General features: G+C 36.6%; 1 protein-coding gene across 2 annotated transcripts; it reads right to left on the bottom strand.

The window, feature by feature from the left end:
* Positions 1–688: 688 nt before the first annotated feature.
* Positions 689–20441, bottom strand: LOC123693768 (protein phosphatase 1 regulatory subunit 14B). Of its 2 annotated transcripts, none has more exons than XM_045638979.1 (6): positions 20239–20441; positions 4667–4846; positions 4366–4491; positions 3941–4066; positions 3470–3511; positions 689–1661 (listed from the first exon to the last, which is right to left on the bottom strand). In XM_045638979.1, exons 2-6 carry the CDS (start codon positions 4820–4822, stop codon positions 1620–1622), a joined length of 492 nt encoding a protein of 163 aa, XP_045494935.1. In that variant the 5' UTR covers positions 4823–4846; positions 20239–20441; the 3' UTR covers positions 689–1619. The 2 variants fall into 2 exon arrangements, with proteins under 2 accessions (XP_045494935.1, XP_045494934.1); XM_045638978.1 differs by having other exon boundaries at positions 20162–20421.
* Between the last annotated feature and the right edge of the window lie 1343 nt (positions 20442–21784).

Below are 21784 nucleotides of genomic sequence, written 5' to 3'. Positions count from 1 at the left end.
CTCTTGTCTTGCAAAGGTGTTAACTTTTGTTCACCTAACATGTAATACCGTCGTAAAATGGTTCTGTCTATCCCATACTAATTGATTGAAATTTGACGAATAGATCTGCCACTCTTTATTTCTCTGTCTGCATTTTCAATCTCAGACTAAGTAAACGGTTTCCTGTGACGACTACCTTCCTTAGGCTTATTAGGCTTATAGGAATTTTCTTTCTGAAACAAAACAAAAACTAACTTAAATAGTGCACAAACTGCAAAGGGAGAGTTGAACCACTGTTTAAGTCTCCCGACTGCCGACTGGTTCAACTCTCCCACACCCGACTCAAGGCCATATCTTGATTTTTTCCAACAAATCCACTATTAATTGGAGAACAACACTGAACGTACGACAAAATATGATAATCTAGTAATGCAATAACGTAGGTGTTTGATACATACCTTCATAAATGCGTGCATAGCAATTAAAACAACAGATCCAAAAAAATTCACTCCGCGACGATGAAAATACTTTTTCGTAACTCACGGTCGAATGCGTCTGTTATCACTCAAAATTTCGAGTTGCTTGTGATTGGCGGATTATGCGCGTTCATTTGTTTGCCACTTGGCGTAATTTGGCGCCTAATTTAAAAAGTTATTGAAAGTGGTTCAACTCTCCCACCTGGGCAAGTCTCCCGGACTCCCCCTACATATATGCTTCTAAGGAATTGATTCAAGAAGCAAGTTATGTTAAATATAGTAAGCCTAAGCAAATATTTATTTAGGTGTGTAATCGCATGAGAAATCACGATAGAAAAACGCAGCAAGATTTTTGAAACAGCTGGCTGGCATAGAAATACCTATTATGTATCTTACTATGTGGCAAACTCATACTATCGATATTCGATATAAAAAATGATACCACAGAATATGTATAAACTGTTAATAAATATAAAGTTTAAATCTAATTTGGAATCCCGAGACTCCTTTTATGCAATACTTTTAGAACGTTTGTCTCATTAATTGTTGTTGTACTACAACTTTTATGCGTGTGTGTAAAATATGTACTTTATATTATTACGAATATCGAGTAAATAATTTGTTAAGAAATATTTCTTGAAATAGGTAACAACTGATATGTTCAGTGCACTGTTAGTCCCCGTGCGTCGGGAGTCGAGGCCGAAGATAGAAACTGAACTATATTACTTAAAAATATATATAAAACGCTTACACTATAGAACCGTTAGAACATAATACATTACATTAATTTTATCTAGACTGCGACTTCAAGACTCGGGAGTGCAATCGAAACCTGTGAGTATCTCGCGTGGTCGAGAGCAACTCGCTGCCACCGCCTTATTCATAGATATACATAGTTACAAATTTGTAGATAATCATACTTAGTTATATTTTAATTATTCAAAGTTGCAGCGTAAAAAAGTAAGTAATATTTTTTTTGTTCCAAACAATAATAATGTGTAGTGGCAGCATCCCCCGTGCGTAGTGTGGCTGCAACCGGCCCGCACCGGCCCGCACCGGCCGCACGCCGCGCTGATTCGCGCGTGAAATCCGCAACTTGAATTAAACTACTCCACCGCCGCGCCTCGCCGCGGCATCTTGAGATTTGGTTCCTTTATCACGTACTTACAGCGTTTTCGCCTTTTCTAATAGATCGTTTATAAATTTCTGAAATAAAAAACTCGTTTATTAATACCTAATCATTAAAGTAATGAAATTTGGCTCAATTCATCATTATCATTTGGCTCAATTAATCATTAGCTCACGCGATTTACTCGTTACATAATGCTAAAGCCATATTTAGAGGAACGGACGCGCGTGATTTTTCTACTCGAGCCAGGAAAGAAAATTACAAACTAGAATATGCTTGTACAATGTACAAAATAATATAAATATAACTTACTAGCTTTCCGCCCGCGGCTTCGCCCGCGTTTTCAAAGCAAACCCGTTCCCGTAGGATTTCCGGGATAAAACCTATCCTATGTCCTTTCTCGGGTATCAAAATATCTCTATACCAAATTTCATGCAAATTGGTTCAGTAGTTTAGGCGTGATTGAGTAACAGACAGACAGACAGACAGAGTTACTTTCGCATCTATACATATAATAAATCTGTAGAAGGGTCAATTCTGTACATTGACTTGTACTGTACATTCACTTCTGTACATTGATTGGATCGATACCAAACCCAAATATGTGATTAAAAAATTTTTTGTCTGTCTGTCTGTCTGTCTGTCTGTATGTGAAGACATCACGTGAAAACTAACGGTTCGATTTCGATGAAACTTGGTATAATTATACCTTATTACCCTGGGCGTAAAATAGGATACTTTTTATCCTGGAAAAATACGAAGAAAAAAATTAATCTTAATTTTTCAGTTTTATCCATAGACGTTTGTTCTGTAGAACCGCGAACACACGTTGCGTATTATTATAGGCCTAACCGTATTTGGGTCCAATAAATATTTATAAGATGTCATTGTCAGAGTTACTCAAAATGGAGAAATAAACCATCCACGCGAAGGCCGACCTCCGCGCGGACGGAGTCGCGGGCGGAAGCTAGTTATTTAATATAGTTAAAAAAAACTCGCAGTTATCCTCATGAAGTTATTATTATATTTTAATGTCACCGATCGTTGATAAGTGTACAAAGTTTCAATTAATTCTGTCGGTTTAAAGTGTGTCAAAAATTAAAGTAGTCGGTTACATGTGGTTACACACACACACAAACTTCACCTGTATGGGTGAAGCTAATAAAAGCCTGTTAAAAACATTACTTAAAACTACATAAAGTCGAATGTAGTAAAACATTTTAAAACGATTGTACAGTTTTACAGCGGCGTGGGCGGGTAATAAAACACAAAATAACACTTTCGGGGCTGTTTTGTGTAGTTACTGCGTCATTCAAGAACTTAGATAGACTAGATGTCGCATTGAATATTCTTAATGTATTTTTAACGTGTTTTTTACACTTTTTACAAAGTTCGAACACTATGATAGAGCAAGCGTAGTAGGTACTAGCGTGACAGGTTTAACATCCGTTAAAAGGCTATAATTAATCTCAAAAATCTATACATATATTATAATAAATCTGTAGAAGGGTCAATTCTGTACATTGAAAACATTGAAAAAATAAATAGCAGGGGGTGTTACTGGATCGATACCAAGCCCAAATATGTGATTAAAAAAATTTTTGTCTGTCTGTCTGTCTGTCTGTCTGTCTGTATGTTCAGGCATCACGTGAAAACTAACGGTTCGATTTCGATGAAACTTGGTATAATTATACCTTATTATCCTGGGCATAAAATAGGATACTTTTTATCCCGGAAAAATACGAAGAAAAAAAAATCTTAATTTTTCTTAATTTTTCCGCGCGGACGGAGTCGCGGGCGGAAGCTAGTTTATAATATTAGTATGGATAAGCCATCTCATAATTATTCAAACTAAATGAAATTGAACAAAAAGTTCGATACTCACATATACATCTTTTTGTGGTTTCTTGGCATCAGCTAGGAGCACCTGTAACATGATTATAAGTAGTTATGTAAGTATATTCCTGTGACCTGTCATGGAAGTCACGAGGAGGGTGAGGAATTTGAGAAACAATTTTACTTGGCGTAGGTTTGAGAGATATGCCCTGTTTGTTTGTAAGGTGTGTCAGTATTGAAGAACTAAATGCCCTATGTTATTGCCTATTCCCTATGGGTTTTCTGTCAAATCACTTCCACTAACTGAACTTGTGGTATTTTGAAATAAGACCTTTGTACGTTGTGGTCATTAAATAAAAAAAAATATCACCAAATTAGAACTAAGAAAGTTTTTTTTGTCGTTACCACTATGTTATAAGATACTTTCAACCACTTTCAATTATAAGATTGTAAACATGACGTGGAAATGATACAAGAAAATGGATACCTAATAAGGAACGCAGTGAAAAATATGCATTACCGTGAGATGGCGGCGGCGCTGGTCGTCGCTGTCCATGTCCAGCAGCTCGTCGATGTCCACCTCCACCTCCTGGTCGCCCCCCGTCGCGCCCCCCGCACCCGCACCGCCCGCACCCTCGCTCTGTACCTACAGGAAAAAAAAGTCCGTGAGATCTTGTCGCGAGAACTTAGCATTAAGAAGCTTAGAAGCATGAGTACTTATTGGTAAGTAGTTATTATTGGTAAGTATGCTGTATGTACCTACTCTTAAGTAAGATATGAAACAGAACCACAATCGTAAATTTACCATGTAAGTATGGGGGGCACGAGCGAAATAAAGTAAAAACTATATTTTTTATTGAAGATTGAAATTGAATACATGAGTTGTTAAAATTGTAAAGTGAGAACAATATTTGTCTTTAATAGTTGTTTCAGTAAAAAGAATACCGGCGACTCGTAGAGCTTCTGCAGCTCATCGTAGAGCCACATCTCTACGGCGAGCCTCTTGCGGATCAGCGCCATCTGGTGGCTGCCGTACTTTGCCGTCAGAAACTTTTCGCGGCGCTCCTTAACCTGGGAATAGGGATATTTTTATTTGTTTGTGAATACATACCTACATCGAAAAGTATAATCATCAATTTGCGATGGATAAGATAATACATTATTTCAATTCGAACATAAAAGGAAGTTTAGGCCCTTCGTTGTAAATATTAAAGTTGTACGGAAAATTAAAATTTTGGAATCTTACTTCGCCTTTGTCGCTAAAATTGACATGTAGACCTGCTTTCGCAGGCGAGCGCTCTGTGGGCGAGAGCGCGGGGTGCGCCGGGTGCGCGGGGTGCGGGGGGTGGGGGCGCGCCGGGAACGCGCCCGCCGCGCTCGCCGCCGCCACGCCGCACTCCATGCCGCCGCCGCCGCTGCTGCGGCCCTGCAAGCGCAATCAACACAATGTTATATAGTGATTGAAAATTTTTATGGGACCAATTCGACTGCCATCCCGCATCGAACAAAAAAGAATCACGTATATCGGTTCAGAAACCTCGGAGTAATCGGTGTACATTCATAAAAAAATATATATATACCGGCCGAATTGACAACCTCCTGCTTTTTTTTGAAGTCGGTTAAAAAATAAAAAGGTCTGAATTGGTTCGGTATTATTAGTAGTTTAAACTGCATAAAATTAAACTAGATAATAGGAAAGACTGATTCATTAAAAGAAAAATTGTCTGTACCTTCTATTGTTTTCACTTGATACCGTTAAATGATTCAATAAATATAGAAAACTAGCGGTCCGCCCCGGCTTCGCCCGTGGTACATATTAACGTTTTCTCTACATAAGAACCATCCTCGTACTTCAAGGAATATAATAAAAAAAGAATTATCGAAATCGGTTCAGCCGTTCTCGAGTTATGGAATTACAACGAAAAGTGGCATTGAAAATATACACGGTCGGAGTAAGATGAAAGGCGCGGGTTCAATTCCTGCCTCATGATCGAATTTTTTCTATTCTACAAATTTTTATATAAAATATTTGTCATTGCTATAAAGTTAAAATTTTTTACTTAGTCGTAAGTAACTTCAATCTATTGCTTTGCGTAGCGTAGCATCATGGTCCCTGACACTGCATTAGTGAACCGTAATTTCGTCCAATTTCCGCCGAAGCCGCTTTAAGCTGACATAAACTCGACTAACTTGTTAATCCTATAGAATCGAATTTGTGTCAACTGAGTCAACTCAACGCACATCCATTCTACCAGCCGGTAATTAGGAACTAGGAAGTATCTAAGAGGCTTTCTCGGTTCAGTAAAAATTAAACAACAGATTTCCTAGAAATACGATAAAAGTGTAAATCAGGAATTCGGAAAATCCCACGGTCGGTACAAGAAGTAGTTTACAATTATTGTGTATGCAAATGAGAGTCGGAGGGTCTGCGGCGCAGCGGTGCGAGGCAGAGGGTCCGGCTTCGACATGTTAATTATTGTTTCACGGGGAACTGCATATAAGGAGCTATTCACACTCAATGCCCTTTTGTCCACTATATGCGAAGCGAGCTGAGCTTTTCTATAGGGTGCAGGGAATTGTCACAGGGCGTAAGTGTTCTGGTTTATCAACTAGGTATTTAGTGTTGTTTAATGCACTGATTTTTGACGAATCTTATAAATTTATTAAATCTTATAAAAGTCGCGGCAAAATAATTTTTTTCAATCGTAGAGCACTCTTATACTTCGCATTTTGATTTTGATCGTTGACGTTGCTTTTAAAATTTAAATACTAGACTATCATAGTATAAATATAGTGAGCAACTTGGGTATTTTATCTGGAAAACACATAAAAGAAAAAGTTATAATACCTCTCTTAATGAAAGGCCGCTAGCGTAAGCCGCAAATAATAATATTAAAATGATTTCGAAAGCTGCCTGGAGTGCACATGACCCATTTCCGTCGGCTTGCGCTGACCTTAGCTGGCAGCTCGTTGAATTACATTCGGTCAGTGACTTCCAATGCGTTTGTCAATTTATTAATTGCTCGAACAAAGCTTTTGTCCGTTATAATACTATCCCTACTGTATGCTCTACAGTCTACCCCGCGGATAGGGCTATAGAGCCTAGACTCTATAGAGTAGGCATAGTGGGGAAGAAAAACGAGAAGGATCGATCGATTTATTTTTATTTCGACTGCGCGAGCGTTGATAATAATTTGAACCTATATTGATATATAATCGATATTGAATTTTTACTTGTGACTGTTTTTTTTTTTTTTTTGTAAGGTGTTTCTCAATGTTAGCCAGAAGGGCTTCTACATTTTAACGCGGACGCGGGGGTGAACTGAAGGTTCACCCTGTTAGCGACATGCACAAGGGCGTCCCCCCTTGACGGGGACCACGAACCTCGGCTTGAGCTGTCGCTTGAGTGGAGGAGGCCAGAAGGGCCCTAATCGGACGGGACTTGTGACTGTGTCAAACAACTAAACTAAGTGAACAGTTGTACATTATCCTTATCCGTACATTAATCTTTGGAAAGTAATACTTAGAACACAGTCGATACTACAGATTGCCTGTAATACATCACGTTCAAGAAGGATTTAAACGCACAATAGTTGGTAAAATACAGGGCTCTGAGCTGCACTTAAAGGCAACATCGCTCCCCGCAGGATGTGTGTGTGAGGGCGTACAGAAAGAGGCCAGGGCGCTGCGGGAGCGGCGCCATCGCGCGAGTGGGCTCTCGAGGGCCGGCGGCGCTCAGAGCGGCTCAGAGTCGAAACTAGTAATACACAATAATACCACAGTTATATTAGAAAATGAGTACTTCTGTACTCCCCCTATATTTTATTACCCCAAAACTTCATTTAATATATTTATCAGTTCGTATGTTTCTATCTTATACATATATTTCTGCATTAAATGAAATTTACATATTTAATTAGGGATCATGATAAATAGAAAAAAATATATGATAAGTAAGTACATGCATCTTTCTTCTAAGCGTGGTGATGCCTCAAAAGTTAGACCATGATCCAAACGCAGCAATCGAATTTCTTATAGGTAACTGTTTGTATGTTTACCGCGTAATACTTAATCGATTCTTATGAATGTTACCTAGCACGGTTTGAATTTCTTCGAATTAAGAAACGGGATTTCAGACGTTCTTTAGCGTGGTATTATGGTAGTACTCTTGCAAGAATTTTGAATATGAATTGCTTAATTCAATTACCTACGCGTACAATTCGTTTCAATCATTACTTTTTTTTGTTTAAAACATTTTCTATTCCAGATATTTTTGACCAATTAATATCTTGCCCTGAGGCACGAATATCATTGAAAAATTAGATATTCAGAAAGTCATTTCACAGTTTTCTAGGAACACGGGTTGTGGAACTGCTGATTAAAAAAATTGGATAGATACCTATAGCTATAGTGCGTTAAGACCGCTATCTTTGAATAAAAAGTAAAAACTATAATTCCGTTCATTGGATTCAATCTTGATTCAATAATCTGATCGTTATGTTTTTTATGTACTTAATAAAAGTGGAGTATTACAAACGCTTAACTACTAATAATTCGAAACGAAACGCCAAGATACGTATCAAATTCAAGGTTAGCAAGGTGAATTTAGTATTTTTTATTTATTCTGGTGTTGTTTTATAAATTATTGCGGAAATCGAAGTCGCAAAGGTCATCTACTATGAAGAGCATTCATGAATCATGATAATTTTAATAACCGTTCAATTGGTCTGTGCCACAGGTCTGTGCTAATTAATATCTGTTTGATTGTGAGCATGGCTCTCTTTGGAAACTAGAACTAAGTTTCGTCTCGACTTGCAACTGTTTTGACACGTGTAGCCTTGAGCCTAGATACCCACTCAGTAATATAAAAACTTTGTCACGTGTTTATTTGCTTGTCGCCATAGAGCACCTACTTGTGTTTATCTATTTTATCACTGACACAAGCAGTTTCCATATACCGCATTAACTTCGTTAAAAAGATAACCCTGATAATGCATATATGAAATTGACATTTCTTTTTACAAAAATTCATTCGAAGCGTAGGCATTTCAACTAATAGTGAAGAGTGAGCTTTAAAAGAGATATTAATAATATTACAATGTACTTAATCATTTTAGCGTACCTAGAACCTACATCAATTAATGCTCAATAAGTTTGAAATCATAGCCAACCCTATATTTTGTATATGTATAATTAAACGTTGTTCGCCGTTTGTACAAAGGTATTATTATCTTTTCATTTTCCAACTTCACATACCTATTCAAGTACTAGGAGTCAAAAATAAAGCAGCTTGTAAGTCATTATCCACGCAAAGCGTTCCGTGAGAAGTCGCTTTAGTACAAACAAAGGGCCGCCTTGGGCGCGGGCGCCGAGACGTCCGCCCGCCGCCGACGCCGCCCGCCGCCCGCCGCCCAGACACTACACGCAGCCCTTTCAAATGCAACTATTTCACCCCGCTGCATTTTGTATTCTGCTCAATAAACATACAGTACCGAGTACGATCCGCCTGGAAATTATATTTTACGGCACTGCATGCAATGAACTTTACGATAATATTTTCGTGAAATTTGTATTTCAATTTATTTGATAATCACATAAATAAAAAAAAAATTATTTATTTATTTTTATACTTTAAATAAAACAGTACCTATCTACCTAACCAGCCCATTTAGATTAGTACATTAAATATTAAAAAAAAGTAATTGTTATGCAAATTGCTATGTGACATAATATTATTTTGTTTTTTTTTACGTATACATTGAGTTAATAATGTACTCCCCAATATAGTATTTTTTCTGTGTGCCTGTTTGTATGTGCGTCAATCACGTAAAAACCACTACCTAGGCAGACTTTGACCTCATCTTCGAAACTCCACGAAGTAAAAAAAATGACCCGCATGGAAAGCCGCGGGCGGGAATCTAATGATAAATATTTTATTTAATTACTAAAATGCGACCTCAAAATAAAGGATCTTGTTTGCGTGTAAAATATTAACCTTCGGGGTAGTTTTAGACGGCCTTTAGTGACTTGGTTAATCTAATATTATATATTATCCAATCAACTAATGACCTATTGAACCCCATAATTTGATGAGGCTAGTTTTTAGAACCTCACAAAATATAAACAGTATGTAAAACTAGCCTCATCAAATTATGGGGTTCAATAGGTCATTAGTTGTTTGCTTTGTGAAAATAATTATATTATTCAAATTAAAAAAGTTATATTTTGGAATAAACATTGTTCTCTAAGGGAAAATAAAACAATTGAGTTTTCAGTCAACCTAAGAACTTAATACATCTTTGTAAATAAATTTCTGGACTGTCTGCAGAACTTGGCACACATTTAGATCTCATTTCTTTTTTTGGCAAATTAAGTCAACGATTGAACTCGGCTCCAATTTTTACATTTATGTTTTTGGTGGGATATCATTACTTTTTGTACAGAAAATTACTCTACAAATGTGATTTAAGTACTTTATAAATATTTATATACGATTTTTTTTTCTTGCGGTTTCTCTGTATGGTTTGTTTAGTATTATTTTCTATATTTTCTTGTATGTTATGAATGTCAGCGCACATTGCCCCGTCATTATCTGCAATTTTTTAAACTCGTTTTCTGTTTAAAAGATTACATGATTTTCTAAACATCCAGCGTGAATTTGTACACACACTATTACCAAGATGTAAAGATCGTTGTAGAAGAATCGTCGCCTTACTCCATGACGTTACGGTATTGCCATGACGCGATCTTGAAATTTTACTCTAAACGCGCCTAAAGATGTTTCACTCATCTTACGCAAATTAAATCATTTCGACCTTCGACGAAGCCTTCTTCCATTACACCATTTATGGTAATTATTTTTGCATGCTTGTATTGGCTAAACATGTTTGTGCTTTATTAATATAATTGTATCACCATTGAATACCATGTTTAAAGCAAAATAAAGATTTTATTTATTTATTTATTTATTTACACTGAAATTAAAACTAAACTAAACACTCATAAATAAAGAATAAATAAATGTGAATATGTAAAATTATCATTTCATTTTTTTCATTTCATAATCATTTATTCACCATAAAATACAAAATTAAATACATAGTATCATTATCTTAATTAATTATTAAACATTCAAAATACAAGGACATAGATATGCATTGTACCAGATGATTAACAAAGATAATATGAACTGCAGGCCTACACTAAGGCAGCTTGTATTGTAGGCCTGCAACCCTTCCTAAATATTACAAAAGGTACGTACTCATTATATAATTTTAAATTATTTATACATAACGGATTTTATTAAGATTAAATTTACAATATTTTATTTTTATTTATTAATTTATATACTAAATGAAATCTGCGCCTATATTAACGCCTTTATTTATAAGTGTGTAACTATGTGTGAATGTGTGTGTGTGTTCGCGTGTGTGCGTGTGCGAGTGTGTGTGTGTGTGTGTGTGTGTGCGTGTGATTTGTGGCAAGACTGAGAAAGTAAAATGGTTCAGACAATAACTTTAAGCATTTGCTCTATTGCTTCATAATCATGCCCTATCAACCAGTTTCGTATGGCACTGTTGGCATCTCTTATGGACATCGAAGGCAGAGCTCCAATATCTTTGGCCATTCTATTGTATATGAGAGGTCCAAGAAATGTTTGCTGGCGTTGAGCAAGTTTAGTGCTTGTTTTGGGCTGAGAGAATACTTTATCTTTCCTTCTTTTACCTATAGGATTAGAGCTGATTAATCGGTGCTGATTAATGAGAATTTTTTGAATAAAGAGTTGTCTTACAGATAGTACCCCACATTCAGCGAATAATTCTGATGTACCAAAATAAAAAGGCCTGGAAGTAGCGACTTTCAATACCGCTCGTTGAGCCCGTTCCAGTATTAACATGTTGGTACTTGGAGCACCTCCCCAAGATCTACAGCAATAAGTTAGTAGTGGCTTACAGAGTGCATTGTAGACTTTAATTATTAGGTCACGATCTGCGACTTCTCGGAGATTTTTAAAAACATAAATGAGCTTTCGAATTCGCTTACTTTGATACTCAATGTGAGGTTTCCAGCAAAGTCTGCTGTCTAGGATAATTCCTAAGTACTTGATGGAGGTGACGCGTTCCAGTTCAGGACATGCACAGGAAGAAATATGGCAGCTCAGATGCGCTTTTAATGAAATTTGCTCAGGACGATTACGCGTTTGGGAGAAAAGTATATACTTGGTCTTTGCTATATTAAGTGAGAGCTTATTTTTCTGAAGCCAAGTAATTACTAGTTTTAATCCTTCCTCAGCATTTGACTGAGCTTCCTGCCAACTGTTCCCAGTGAATATTAGAGCAGTGTCGTCAGCATAGGAGAATATTTTACCTTGCTTCAAGGAGATATTAAAGAGGTCATTAACGTAGACCAGAAAAAGACTCGGTCCGAGTACACTGCCCTGCGGTACACCATAGCTAACTTCCCGGTTTTCACTTATATAGTCACCAATTTTAGTTTTTTGTTTCCTGTTTGTGAGATAATCTTTTAACAAAGATAGTGCATTTTCCCTGATACCTACTTTCTCTAGTTTTTCAACAAGGGTGGGTATGGAAACTGTATCGAAGGCCTTTGCCAAATCCAGAAAAACTCCAACTACTTTATTTCGTTTGTCTAAGTTATTAACAATGTATTCTGAGATATTAGATACTGCATTTTCAGTTGATCGGCCCTCCCTAAAACCATATTGCGATGCGGATAGAATTTGGTATTTTTCAAGAAAACTCATTAGTCGTTTGTTTATTACTTTTTCAAGCACTTTGGATAACACCGGGAGAATAGAGATGGGCCTGTAGTTTTCGACACTATCGCTGCACCCACCCTTATGAATAGGAACAATTATAGACGTTTTAAAAGCATCAGGAAAAACCCCTGTTGTGAGACTTCGGTTGCAGATGTGAGTTATGACGGGCACAAGCACAGTAGCCGAGCTCTTAACCTCTTAAGACCATAGGTACACATACGTGCACCTGCATTTGTTGGGGAAAAAAGATGTAATAACGACATCTATTGGCATTTTTTAAACTAAAACGTCTTTCTTTAAGCAAGGAGGTTCAAATAAAAGTCACAGATGGCGTATACGGAATCAATAAACTTAAAAATTATTCGTTTGAATTTGACAGATAGATTTTTTTTTCAACCGTTCCTGCTTTTTTTATTGTAAAATAGTTTAAAAATAAAATTACGTAGATTTTAACGAAATAGTGGTGTCTTTCTATTGTCAAATATCTGGAGCAAAGTGTGTAAAAGTAAGTACCAGTTTTTTTGTTTTCTTGTACTAATATTGCCTCGATGTTGTTTTGTTACACATATGTGTACCTCAGTATCTAATATATATATTTTTTTACTGTAGGAGATTTCAGCATGGCGATGAATGACGAAGAAATAGAGAAATTATTGAATGATAGCGATTTTGATTTTTCTGATGATGATGACGACGATGAGTACTTGCCTCCAGAAGACCTTCGAGATCTTCAGCGGCCGGAGGAATCTAACGAAGTCGAAGACGAGGGCCATCTGAAGAACATACGGAAGAGGTGATTCAGAGTACACCGATGTACAGATGTACCCGGTCCCAGTCCTACTGAGAGAGGAGAAGTCTGCATTGGACCTCCAGCAAAGAAACACCGGTTGGTTGTATCACAACCGATACCAGAAGTTAGGCTAAACAATGTGGGGCACCTGCCTCGTTATGTGGAATCTAAGTTCGCATCTAAATGCAGACATCCCATAAGTTCTTCACGGTGCCGCACCATGTGCGTAAAGTGTCAAATGTTTTTATGCATATTGAAAAATAACTGCTTTGAAAGTTATCATACTACCAAAAACTGTGGTCCTTAAATCCCGAAGTGCACATATGTGTACCCAAGTTTTTTTTATTTTCTAATAATAATAATATTAAAAAAACAAATCCTGAGTTTTATTTTAACCTAAAAGAACTCGAAATTAGCATGAAATACTTTCTTACTCATTTCTTTTAGGTCTAGGTTTTAAGAGGTTAATGATTTCCGCTGTGATCCCATCATATCCCGGAGCACTATCACTCTTTAAATTTTTAATTATTCCAAGTATTTCGTCTGGGTCTGTTTCTAACATGACAATGGAATTAGTTTGTGAAAGAGTATGGTTTATGTTAGTTGTCATAGCTGTGGATTTAATTTTTTCAGCTAGAGTCTTTCCCACGCTAACAAAGTAATCATTTATAAAGTTGATAGAACAAGTTGGGTTATCCTTTACTTTAATTAAGCCCACATTTTTATTTTCATCTCTTTCAGTATTAGTGACTTTTTTTATTGCCTGCCACGTTTTTTTAACGTTGTTTTGATGTTTTAAAAGTTCAGCTTTGTAATAATCTTTTTTCAAATTTTTTAATAATTTCGTACAGAAGTTTCTATAACGTAGGTAAGTAGTCCTTAGAATAAGGTTATTAGGAACGTCTTTCAGTCTTATGTGCATATTGTCTCGCGTCTTTATGCAACGGAGAATTCCAGGAGTAATCCACGGTTTTAGTATTCGTTGCTTACCTGATATTTTAAAGGTCTTTGAACAATATTTCATAAGGTTAATTAACTTATTATATAAAATATCTGTCGCCAGATTTACATCCATTGCTTCGAGAACCTCACTGAAGTCGGCAGCCTTTAAATCATTGCATAATTTTACTACGTCAATTTTAGTTAAAGTTCTACTATAGCTCAATTTACTAGATTTTTCTTTAATTATATTTAACATTACTGGCTTATGGTCAGTTACATAAGTGTCAATAATAAGTGTGGTATATTTACACCTTGTTTTGAGCATTACATGATCAAGGCACCTATTCCCACGGGTTATCAGCGTGTGACTAGCTAGAAGTCCATGACTAGCTATTATATATTATTTTTAACTGTATGAGCAATAAAGGCAATATTTTTATTACAATTTTCCTTTATTTTACGTTTAATAACAGTTTTGAATAAAGAAATCATGCAATCGAAGTAATCCGCCCTAGCGATACTAGCGCGAGTGAGTGTGATGTCAGAGGCGCTTCGAATCTACAGATGTTTCGTCCTAATATATGTAAACTTCAATAATCTATATCTCAGTCATTTATTGATGGATTTCAAAATTTTTTTCGGCCACTGATTAGTTTTGATCTATTTTTTAAGACTAGTAAGGTGAATATACTATTTTCTTTTTTTTTAAACTTTTCCATTTTTCCATACAAACAAAATTTATGTCATTGAAAAAAAAATTAAATACAAATAAATTCAGAATTTTCTGATTTTTTCCTTTGTACACTCACTATTACCTAGTTGATTACAAAATTTGAACTTTCTAGGTCATCTGGAAGTGGGTTAGGTTTTGTATATGTTTATAAGTCAGTCAGTCTTAAAAATTGCGATTTTTGGATATTAATATCTACGCAACTGTTTAATCTGTATTTATGAAATTTAAGGTTCTTGTTTATCTTGAGGTCCTCTTGATATGTACCAAATTTGGTTTATATAACTTAAATAGTTTTCGAGTTATAAGGGGGTGAAAAGTGGCTCGAAATGGTTCGTGTAAATATACACACGGCTTCTGCTCGCCAGTTCTCTTCGCTTGAACTCGGCTTGACACGCTGCCGCGTGTCTAGATGTCTAGATAAAGGCGAAAGTTTGTATGGATGTATGGATGTATGTATGTTTGTTACTCTTTCACGTAAAAACTACTGAACCGATTACAATGAAATTTAGCACACATATACAGGGTAACTTGGATTAACGTTAAGAAGAGTTCAGTAGTTCTAAATTTAAAACTTATATAAAAAATGTACTAATTCAGACTTCAGAGAGCCTATTACAGTTTATTAAGGAATACATATATGGACGATAAAAACCCATGGAAGGTTGTCGCGTAAAAACCACAGGACAGTTCTTTGGCATAATATTATGATTATAATGTACATACCTATAATGTATTTTGTAAAATTAAATTGTAAATCTGACATGATTAAAAAGAGCAACTATGGAGTTTCTTGCCGATTCTTCTCCGTAGATACTGCTTTCCGAATCAGTGGTAAATGTTAAAATATGTAATGACGTTTCAAAAGTGCTTCTAAAAGAAGTCTAATTGAATAAATAAATGTTTGAGTTTGAGTTTAACACATAGGATAGTTTTTATCCCGGAAATCCCACGGGAACGGGAACTATGCGGGTTTTCCTTTGCAAACGCGGGCGAAGCCGCGGGCGGAAATCTAGTAATTATTATAAATGAATGAAATATTCTAGGAACGTCACTGATTAAAATAAGGTAACATAAATAAACGGTTGCTGTCGGTGACGCAATACGGGGTGACGGGAGAGCGCGTGTCGCGGGTCGCGTGACGGGCTCGGGAGCAAGACAAGATACACAATTTATAATTATTATTAGTTCTATCATTGTCTTAAGAGTTCTAAAGATTTAAACTATTTAGTTTTCTGTCGATTTACTAACAGAACATTACCTATTTAGGTACTTATGACTTCTATTATTCGTTTTGTTTCATTTTCCGCAATATAAACAGTTTCGTTTCAGACGTATGGTGCGTAAAGTATGAAGAGTGTCACATTTACGTGCACAATTAATTAAAACTGTTACAGAAAATCCTGTATGTAGTTTTAATCTTTCTGCTTTCATGATCTTCTCGTTATATTCAGTATAAGTTAAGCTACACTGTGGTTTACTTAGGCAAGCTATGCCTAGGAAATATTACTAGGTATATCAAAACTTCGTCAGGTATGCAACATAGTACAATATGGTATTCCATATTAACAAGTAAGAGTTGCAGTTTCATTTAATCCTATTTGAAAGGAAAAAACGAAGAAGTGTGATGAGTTTGTTGGATAACAAAGTGTAGAGTAGACGAGTAGGTAGTGTAGAGTAGAATACAAAATGTAATATAATCCCACAGGTTATGTTACTTTAATCAACAATATTAGCTCTACTTAGCAGCTTTTTTCCGAGTATGAGCATAGGAATTTTAAACATAATATCCCATTTATGACATTTATTTCCATAAAAATAAATTGATTCAAGAAAATCTAGAAAATTTAAATATTTTTTCTCGCTATGAGGTTGTTCAGTACGCTCGATAGTATATAGACAGATAAGTACTGTGTAACGAGACGACAGACGTGTTAGGAATTATGATGTAAATGATAGAATCAAGTCCTGAAGAGATCCTGGCAGCCTGGCTCCACGTGTCCCGCGGGCCGCAGAGTCGCGGCGGCGTATCGACCGCGGCGAGCTCGTCGCTACGTTAATAAGCGCGGGACGAGGAGGAATCTCTTCCACATTCATTTTCTTATTTATCGGGATTTTTTATGACTCTCTTGAACGAACTGGACTCTCTTGAACTTGAAACTGATCAACTTCGTTAAATTAGGATAATACATTAAGGACACAATACCGCAATACGGCTCAGGCTCAGTAAAAACAATGATACCTTCTTCAATATTGGAGATATCCACGATTCTAACTACTGTTAATTGAAAATTGAAAGCATGTATAACAAAAATTAAAGTTTTATGTAAACTTACTTTTTTATTATACCTACATTTCTACATTGGTGTAAATTACATCGGTTATTTCCCAATAACAAATGACGCTGTTGGCATTAAATCCAGAAGGAAATTCTAAATATAAATTGGTGAATAGTCACAACTATTTTCCAGTTAATCCAGTTAGTCATAGCCATATCAAATTATAGGTTTTATTTGTCATATTATTTTTGTTTTGTGGAAAAGGTAGTTTTTGATCACGATGATTCCACTTCCGCATTTACGTTGCAGGGAGACTAGGACTTTTCTCTGTATCCTAAAGTTTTACAGAACACTATTATAGAGGTACCTTATTCATGACAGGGCTAAGATACAAACTGAGTATGGAAAAATTATCATGATCAACCATTCTGCAGCGTGCTGTAGAGACTAGAGTGTGGTGTGTGAAGGTACAAAAAGTAATCGATGAATATGGAAACATTAGCGGGCAGCGAAGCGCGTCCTCTCCGGTTCCTCGCCAACGACCTCCTCGACCGCGCACATACTCACTCTGTGAGGTTACCGACAAATACGATAATAATTTTCGAATAGACGATAATTTTCAAAACAAATACAGAGATAAGTTGTTATGAAAATACATGTAGAGTAAGTGGTATATACCTAGAAGTTAATTAGCTTTAAGAACCTTTGAGTGTTCTTGGCTTTATTATTCAATAAATGAATAATACCCATGTTGCAAGTCCAAAGAAATTAAGCGGTATATCCCTGCATCTCAAATTAAATAAAGGTTTGTATCCACAAGAAAAACTGCATCAAATAAATTAAACGAATTATTTTATTAACCAATCTGCCTATAAAATGTTGAGAATGTTCGATGTCCGATGTAAGTAGATAATTAAGTTGTAGAATTTTTTAAAGAATTTGACGTGTCATAAAATTGTATCATTAATGGCTAGGATGACACAGAAAACGTGCGAAGTGCGCACCGCGAGAGGTCGGCAAGGTTGCTGACCTTCGGAAGCTGACGAGCAACGGTGTTTCGCCACACCGCTCTTCCTCACATATCGATATTATCCGAAACACATTCATAAACATGCACGTGAAACTTGGAACAGGAAAGTTTGGCAAACGGCACGTCGTTTGGGACAAAATATTATAGTTTGATAACGAGCAGAACGGCGCAGAAGCTCGCAAACATAGGAACGCTAATAAAATCATGAGATGTGCGTCACCTACAGAAATAGCTGAGAGTTCAGGCGCGAGTCCGCTTCCTATTTATATTGTTAGAAGTGGATCTGACCCTAATACGAGCTGGATTACTGCTAACTGAATAACTTAACGACGATACGTTATAGTATATTTATGCCTGGTTAAGGGGTATTAAAATTAGGTCAGCTCGACGCGTTCCTGGCATATTTTATCGTTCAGAGATTATTTTTGGCCATCTAAAAATAAACTGGTTTTTACCAAAGGATGTTATGCTGCTTATTGTGTGCAAATTCTTAATTAGTTGGGAAGCTATGCAATCATTGCAATTGCGAAGGCAAGGTACTTTGTTATGCAACTGTAGTCAGGTAATGCACGAGGCGCGAGGGACCGCAGCAATCCTCAACGTTCGCAATGCTCTGATGGGCTCGTTGCGCGACAACACCTTTTCGGCCTCTGAAGTCGTAATCACTGCCGTATTTATTTCCCAAATCAGCAATCCTTGTAATAGGTCTTAAATATTAATACTGCTATCCTGTTACATACAACGCATTCCTACGGCTTAATAGATAGGTACTTACTATACAATTAGTGAATTTATAATTATAATACAGACAGTAATATTCTCTGTCATATACCTATATTATAAAATTGTTAGTTTTTACATTGTTATGATTGGAAGAGAGGAACTATAGTTTCTTGACGAATCTTCTCTGTATAAACTGCTTCCCGAACCAGCACGGTGCAGTGGTAAAATTATTATTTTTCTGTATTTTGACTATTCGAAACAAGAGACGAGACAAAAGCGCTTCTAAAAGAAGTCTTAATGAATAAAGAACTGTTTGAGAATGAGTTTTATTACTTCTAAGTTCAAAAAATTTAACATAATTGTAGAGTCACCAATTACAGGTTAATGCACTTATTAAATTTTGGAAATGTTTGGTTTTAATAATATGATGATTGATGGGTAATATTATATGTTACTTGCTTGTTCACTATGTAAATGTTTATTCATATCTTTCATGTATCGATTTCGTGATTGAATCGTTATCTCATTCTTACATTCATAGAGCTACCTATACCAAATTGTTTTTGCTAGAGCTTTTTCGTAGAATTAGCTACATGACGTAGCGTATGAATTTATCGAAGTAAATAATTCGAACTCAAATAGACGATACAAATGCTCGTATTCAGAATACATTATTAGTCCATCGTAAAATGTCTTCAAATAAATTCATTGCACCTGCCAATAGCATTTGCCATAGAAATAATGTAGAGTTTACATTTGAACAATATTAACGGTGCGCTTCGTTGATGAGCAAAGCGTGCACGGTGCACACTGCACATTGTTGTGTTGCAATTGTTTGTGTTGTGGGAATTTATAACATCATATTTTATAGACATCACATGCTTTATCTTGATGCTCTCGATTTTTATATTCAACTAAAGTCTGAAGCATCAGTCTCGCGATGCTGAATTACGGGTGGTTTTAGGGTTCGTAACACAAGTGTCTCGAAGGTCGATGGAGATAATAAACTACCTCGAATTAATGAACAGATAAAAAGATGGTTCCTTGATAATCTAGCGTTATCGTGATTTATTACTTCAATCAGGTTTCAGGTGATTTTACCGGCGTTGCGTACCTACGCGTAAGAAATAGGTACGTAAACACATGATATCCTTATCAGCTCACTGCCTCGTAATTGCCGTCAAATAGTTAAACTGGATCCAATCGATCATAGTACAATAATAGAAACTGTAACTACATATTATAGGTACTTTATTACCGGCGTACGATATTTTATACTGAGAATTCATATAGTTCAAATACGTGATGTAAAAAGCAGATCTTATACTTAAATATTTGTTTGACCTTAAGTATATTAAAATATTGGAATTGCTAATTTTATTCCAGTAGAGTCATAATTATTTCAGTTAAATTTACACTAACGTGCACTGGGAGCAGTCTGGTGGCGCCTCTATCAATACAAACTTACAAAACTAAAGACAGATCTAAACAATAGATCTGTGATGAAGATCAGCGTCGGTGGCTGCAAGCAGAGAGGAGTCGTACCGAGTCCGCGGTCAGTGCCCTGAGGCTGCGCCCACTCGCCAGGCCGGATCGCGGGAGCTCGTCACGGCAACGAAACACCTTCACACCGTTTGTGTCTGACACTTGCCACTGAACGGATCGCACAGAAATCAGAACGCACACACTCGACTCCACGCTCCAACAACGACTAGCGCCGAGCGCGCCGCGGGCCGCGACTCGCGAGCGCCGAGCGGTTGCGGCGCGCGGGGTGTGACCGCGCACGCTGGCGGGACTCCGCCGGCCCGGGACTCCTTGGCGGAGGAGAGCGAGCTTAACCTCTCGGCTTCCCAGGCGACACGCGGCACATTCTCCTTAAGCTCTGCAAGATATACCTAGACACGTGCCGCGACATGCACTAGACATACGATAATATCTTATTGATCTAATTTAAACACCGATCTTATCAAAAATCATAGATACCTACCTACTCAATTTAATAATAATAATATTTTATTTATTAATTGATTTATATTACAAACTTAAATAATTCGCCTTACGACTCTACATTTCAATGTTATAGTTTTATAATGTAGAGATTGAATACAATATGGATAATATGAAACAATACTCTCCGATGCACAGATGTAGAGGTATATAAACAACGCAGGTTCAAGATAAAATATCTGATAACCGCACCCAAAGGTCCATAATGCATTTACTGATAACAGACTAATTTGTAATTATTTTTAGTTTAAATGGAGTTCTGTTGCACTTGACTCTTGGCACTGTGCACACGGAATAAAAGTTATCGCATCTTTGAACTTACGGATAGTTTAATCAGTGAGACAACTCAGCATCAATCATTAATTAATTATTCAATAATTTAAGTTGAAATACTACACGATTTATCACATAAGCACCAATGTTTCGTTTATAAACCAACAAAACATATGCCTATATTATATTATTTAACAAAAACAATTCTATAGCTTATAAAGTTCATGTTACTTTACTTTATCAGATATTTAAATAGAACAGTGTCCTTTAATAGGTGAACACTCAAAACCATTTCACTAATATTAAGTGACAGTTAACTGATTTGATTCTGTATTACTTACCTAGTTTTAATTTATTGAATGTTGCAGATAGGCCTGCAGTTCTGTTACGGGCAAGAACGCGAGAACTGATAAAAATACCTGTCTGTAATAAGAGCAGTAAAGTTAATACTCACGCTCCTGAATTTGAAGAAGAGCGACATGAGCGGCAGGTGTCGCCGCGCCCGCGTCCACACTGCCGCCTGTGCTGCCGCGCCGCCGCCGCCCGCTCGCGCCGCGCAGCCACCCGAGCGCTGCCCTTCCCGTGCGCCGCGAGATCCCCGTAAGGCCCTTCATTATACTGTGAATCTGATGAATTAAGGTGCCATTGAACTCTGAAATCCAGCGCGACGAAACGCACGACGCTTTTGAAGAGACGAAATTTATATTTTTTTAATCAAGATGCTCATTTTATACAAATTAAATAAAAATAAAATAAAATGCTCTACGCAGTATTTTGAAATTTTATTTATATGTAAATTCACCTTTTTATA

This window comes from Colias croceus, chromosome 8, assembly GCF_905220415.1.
Source record: "Colias croceus chromosome 8, ilColCroc2.1".
NCBI lineage: Eukaryota > Metazoa > Arthropoda > Insecta > Lepidoptera > Pieridae > Colias > Colias croceus.
This window is presented reverse-complemented; position numbering and strand designations above follow the sequence as displayed.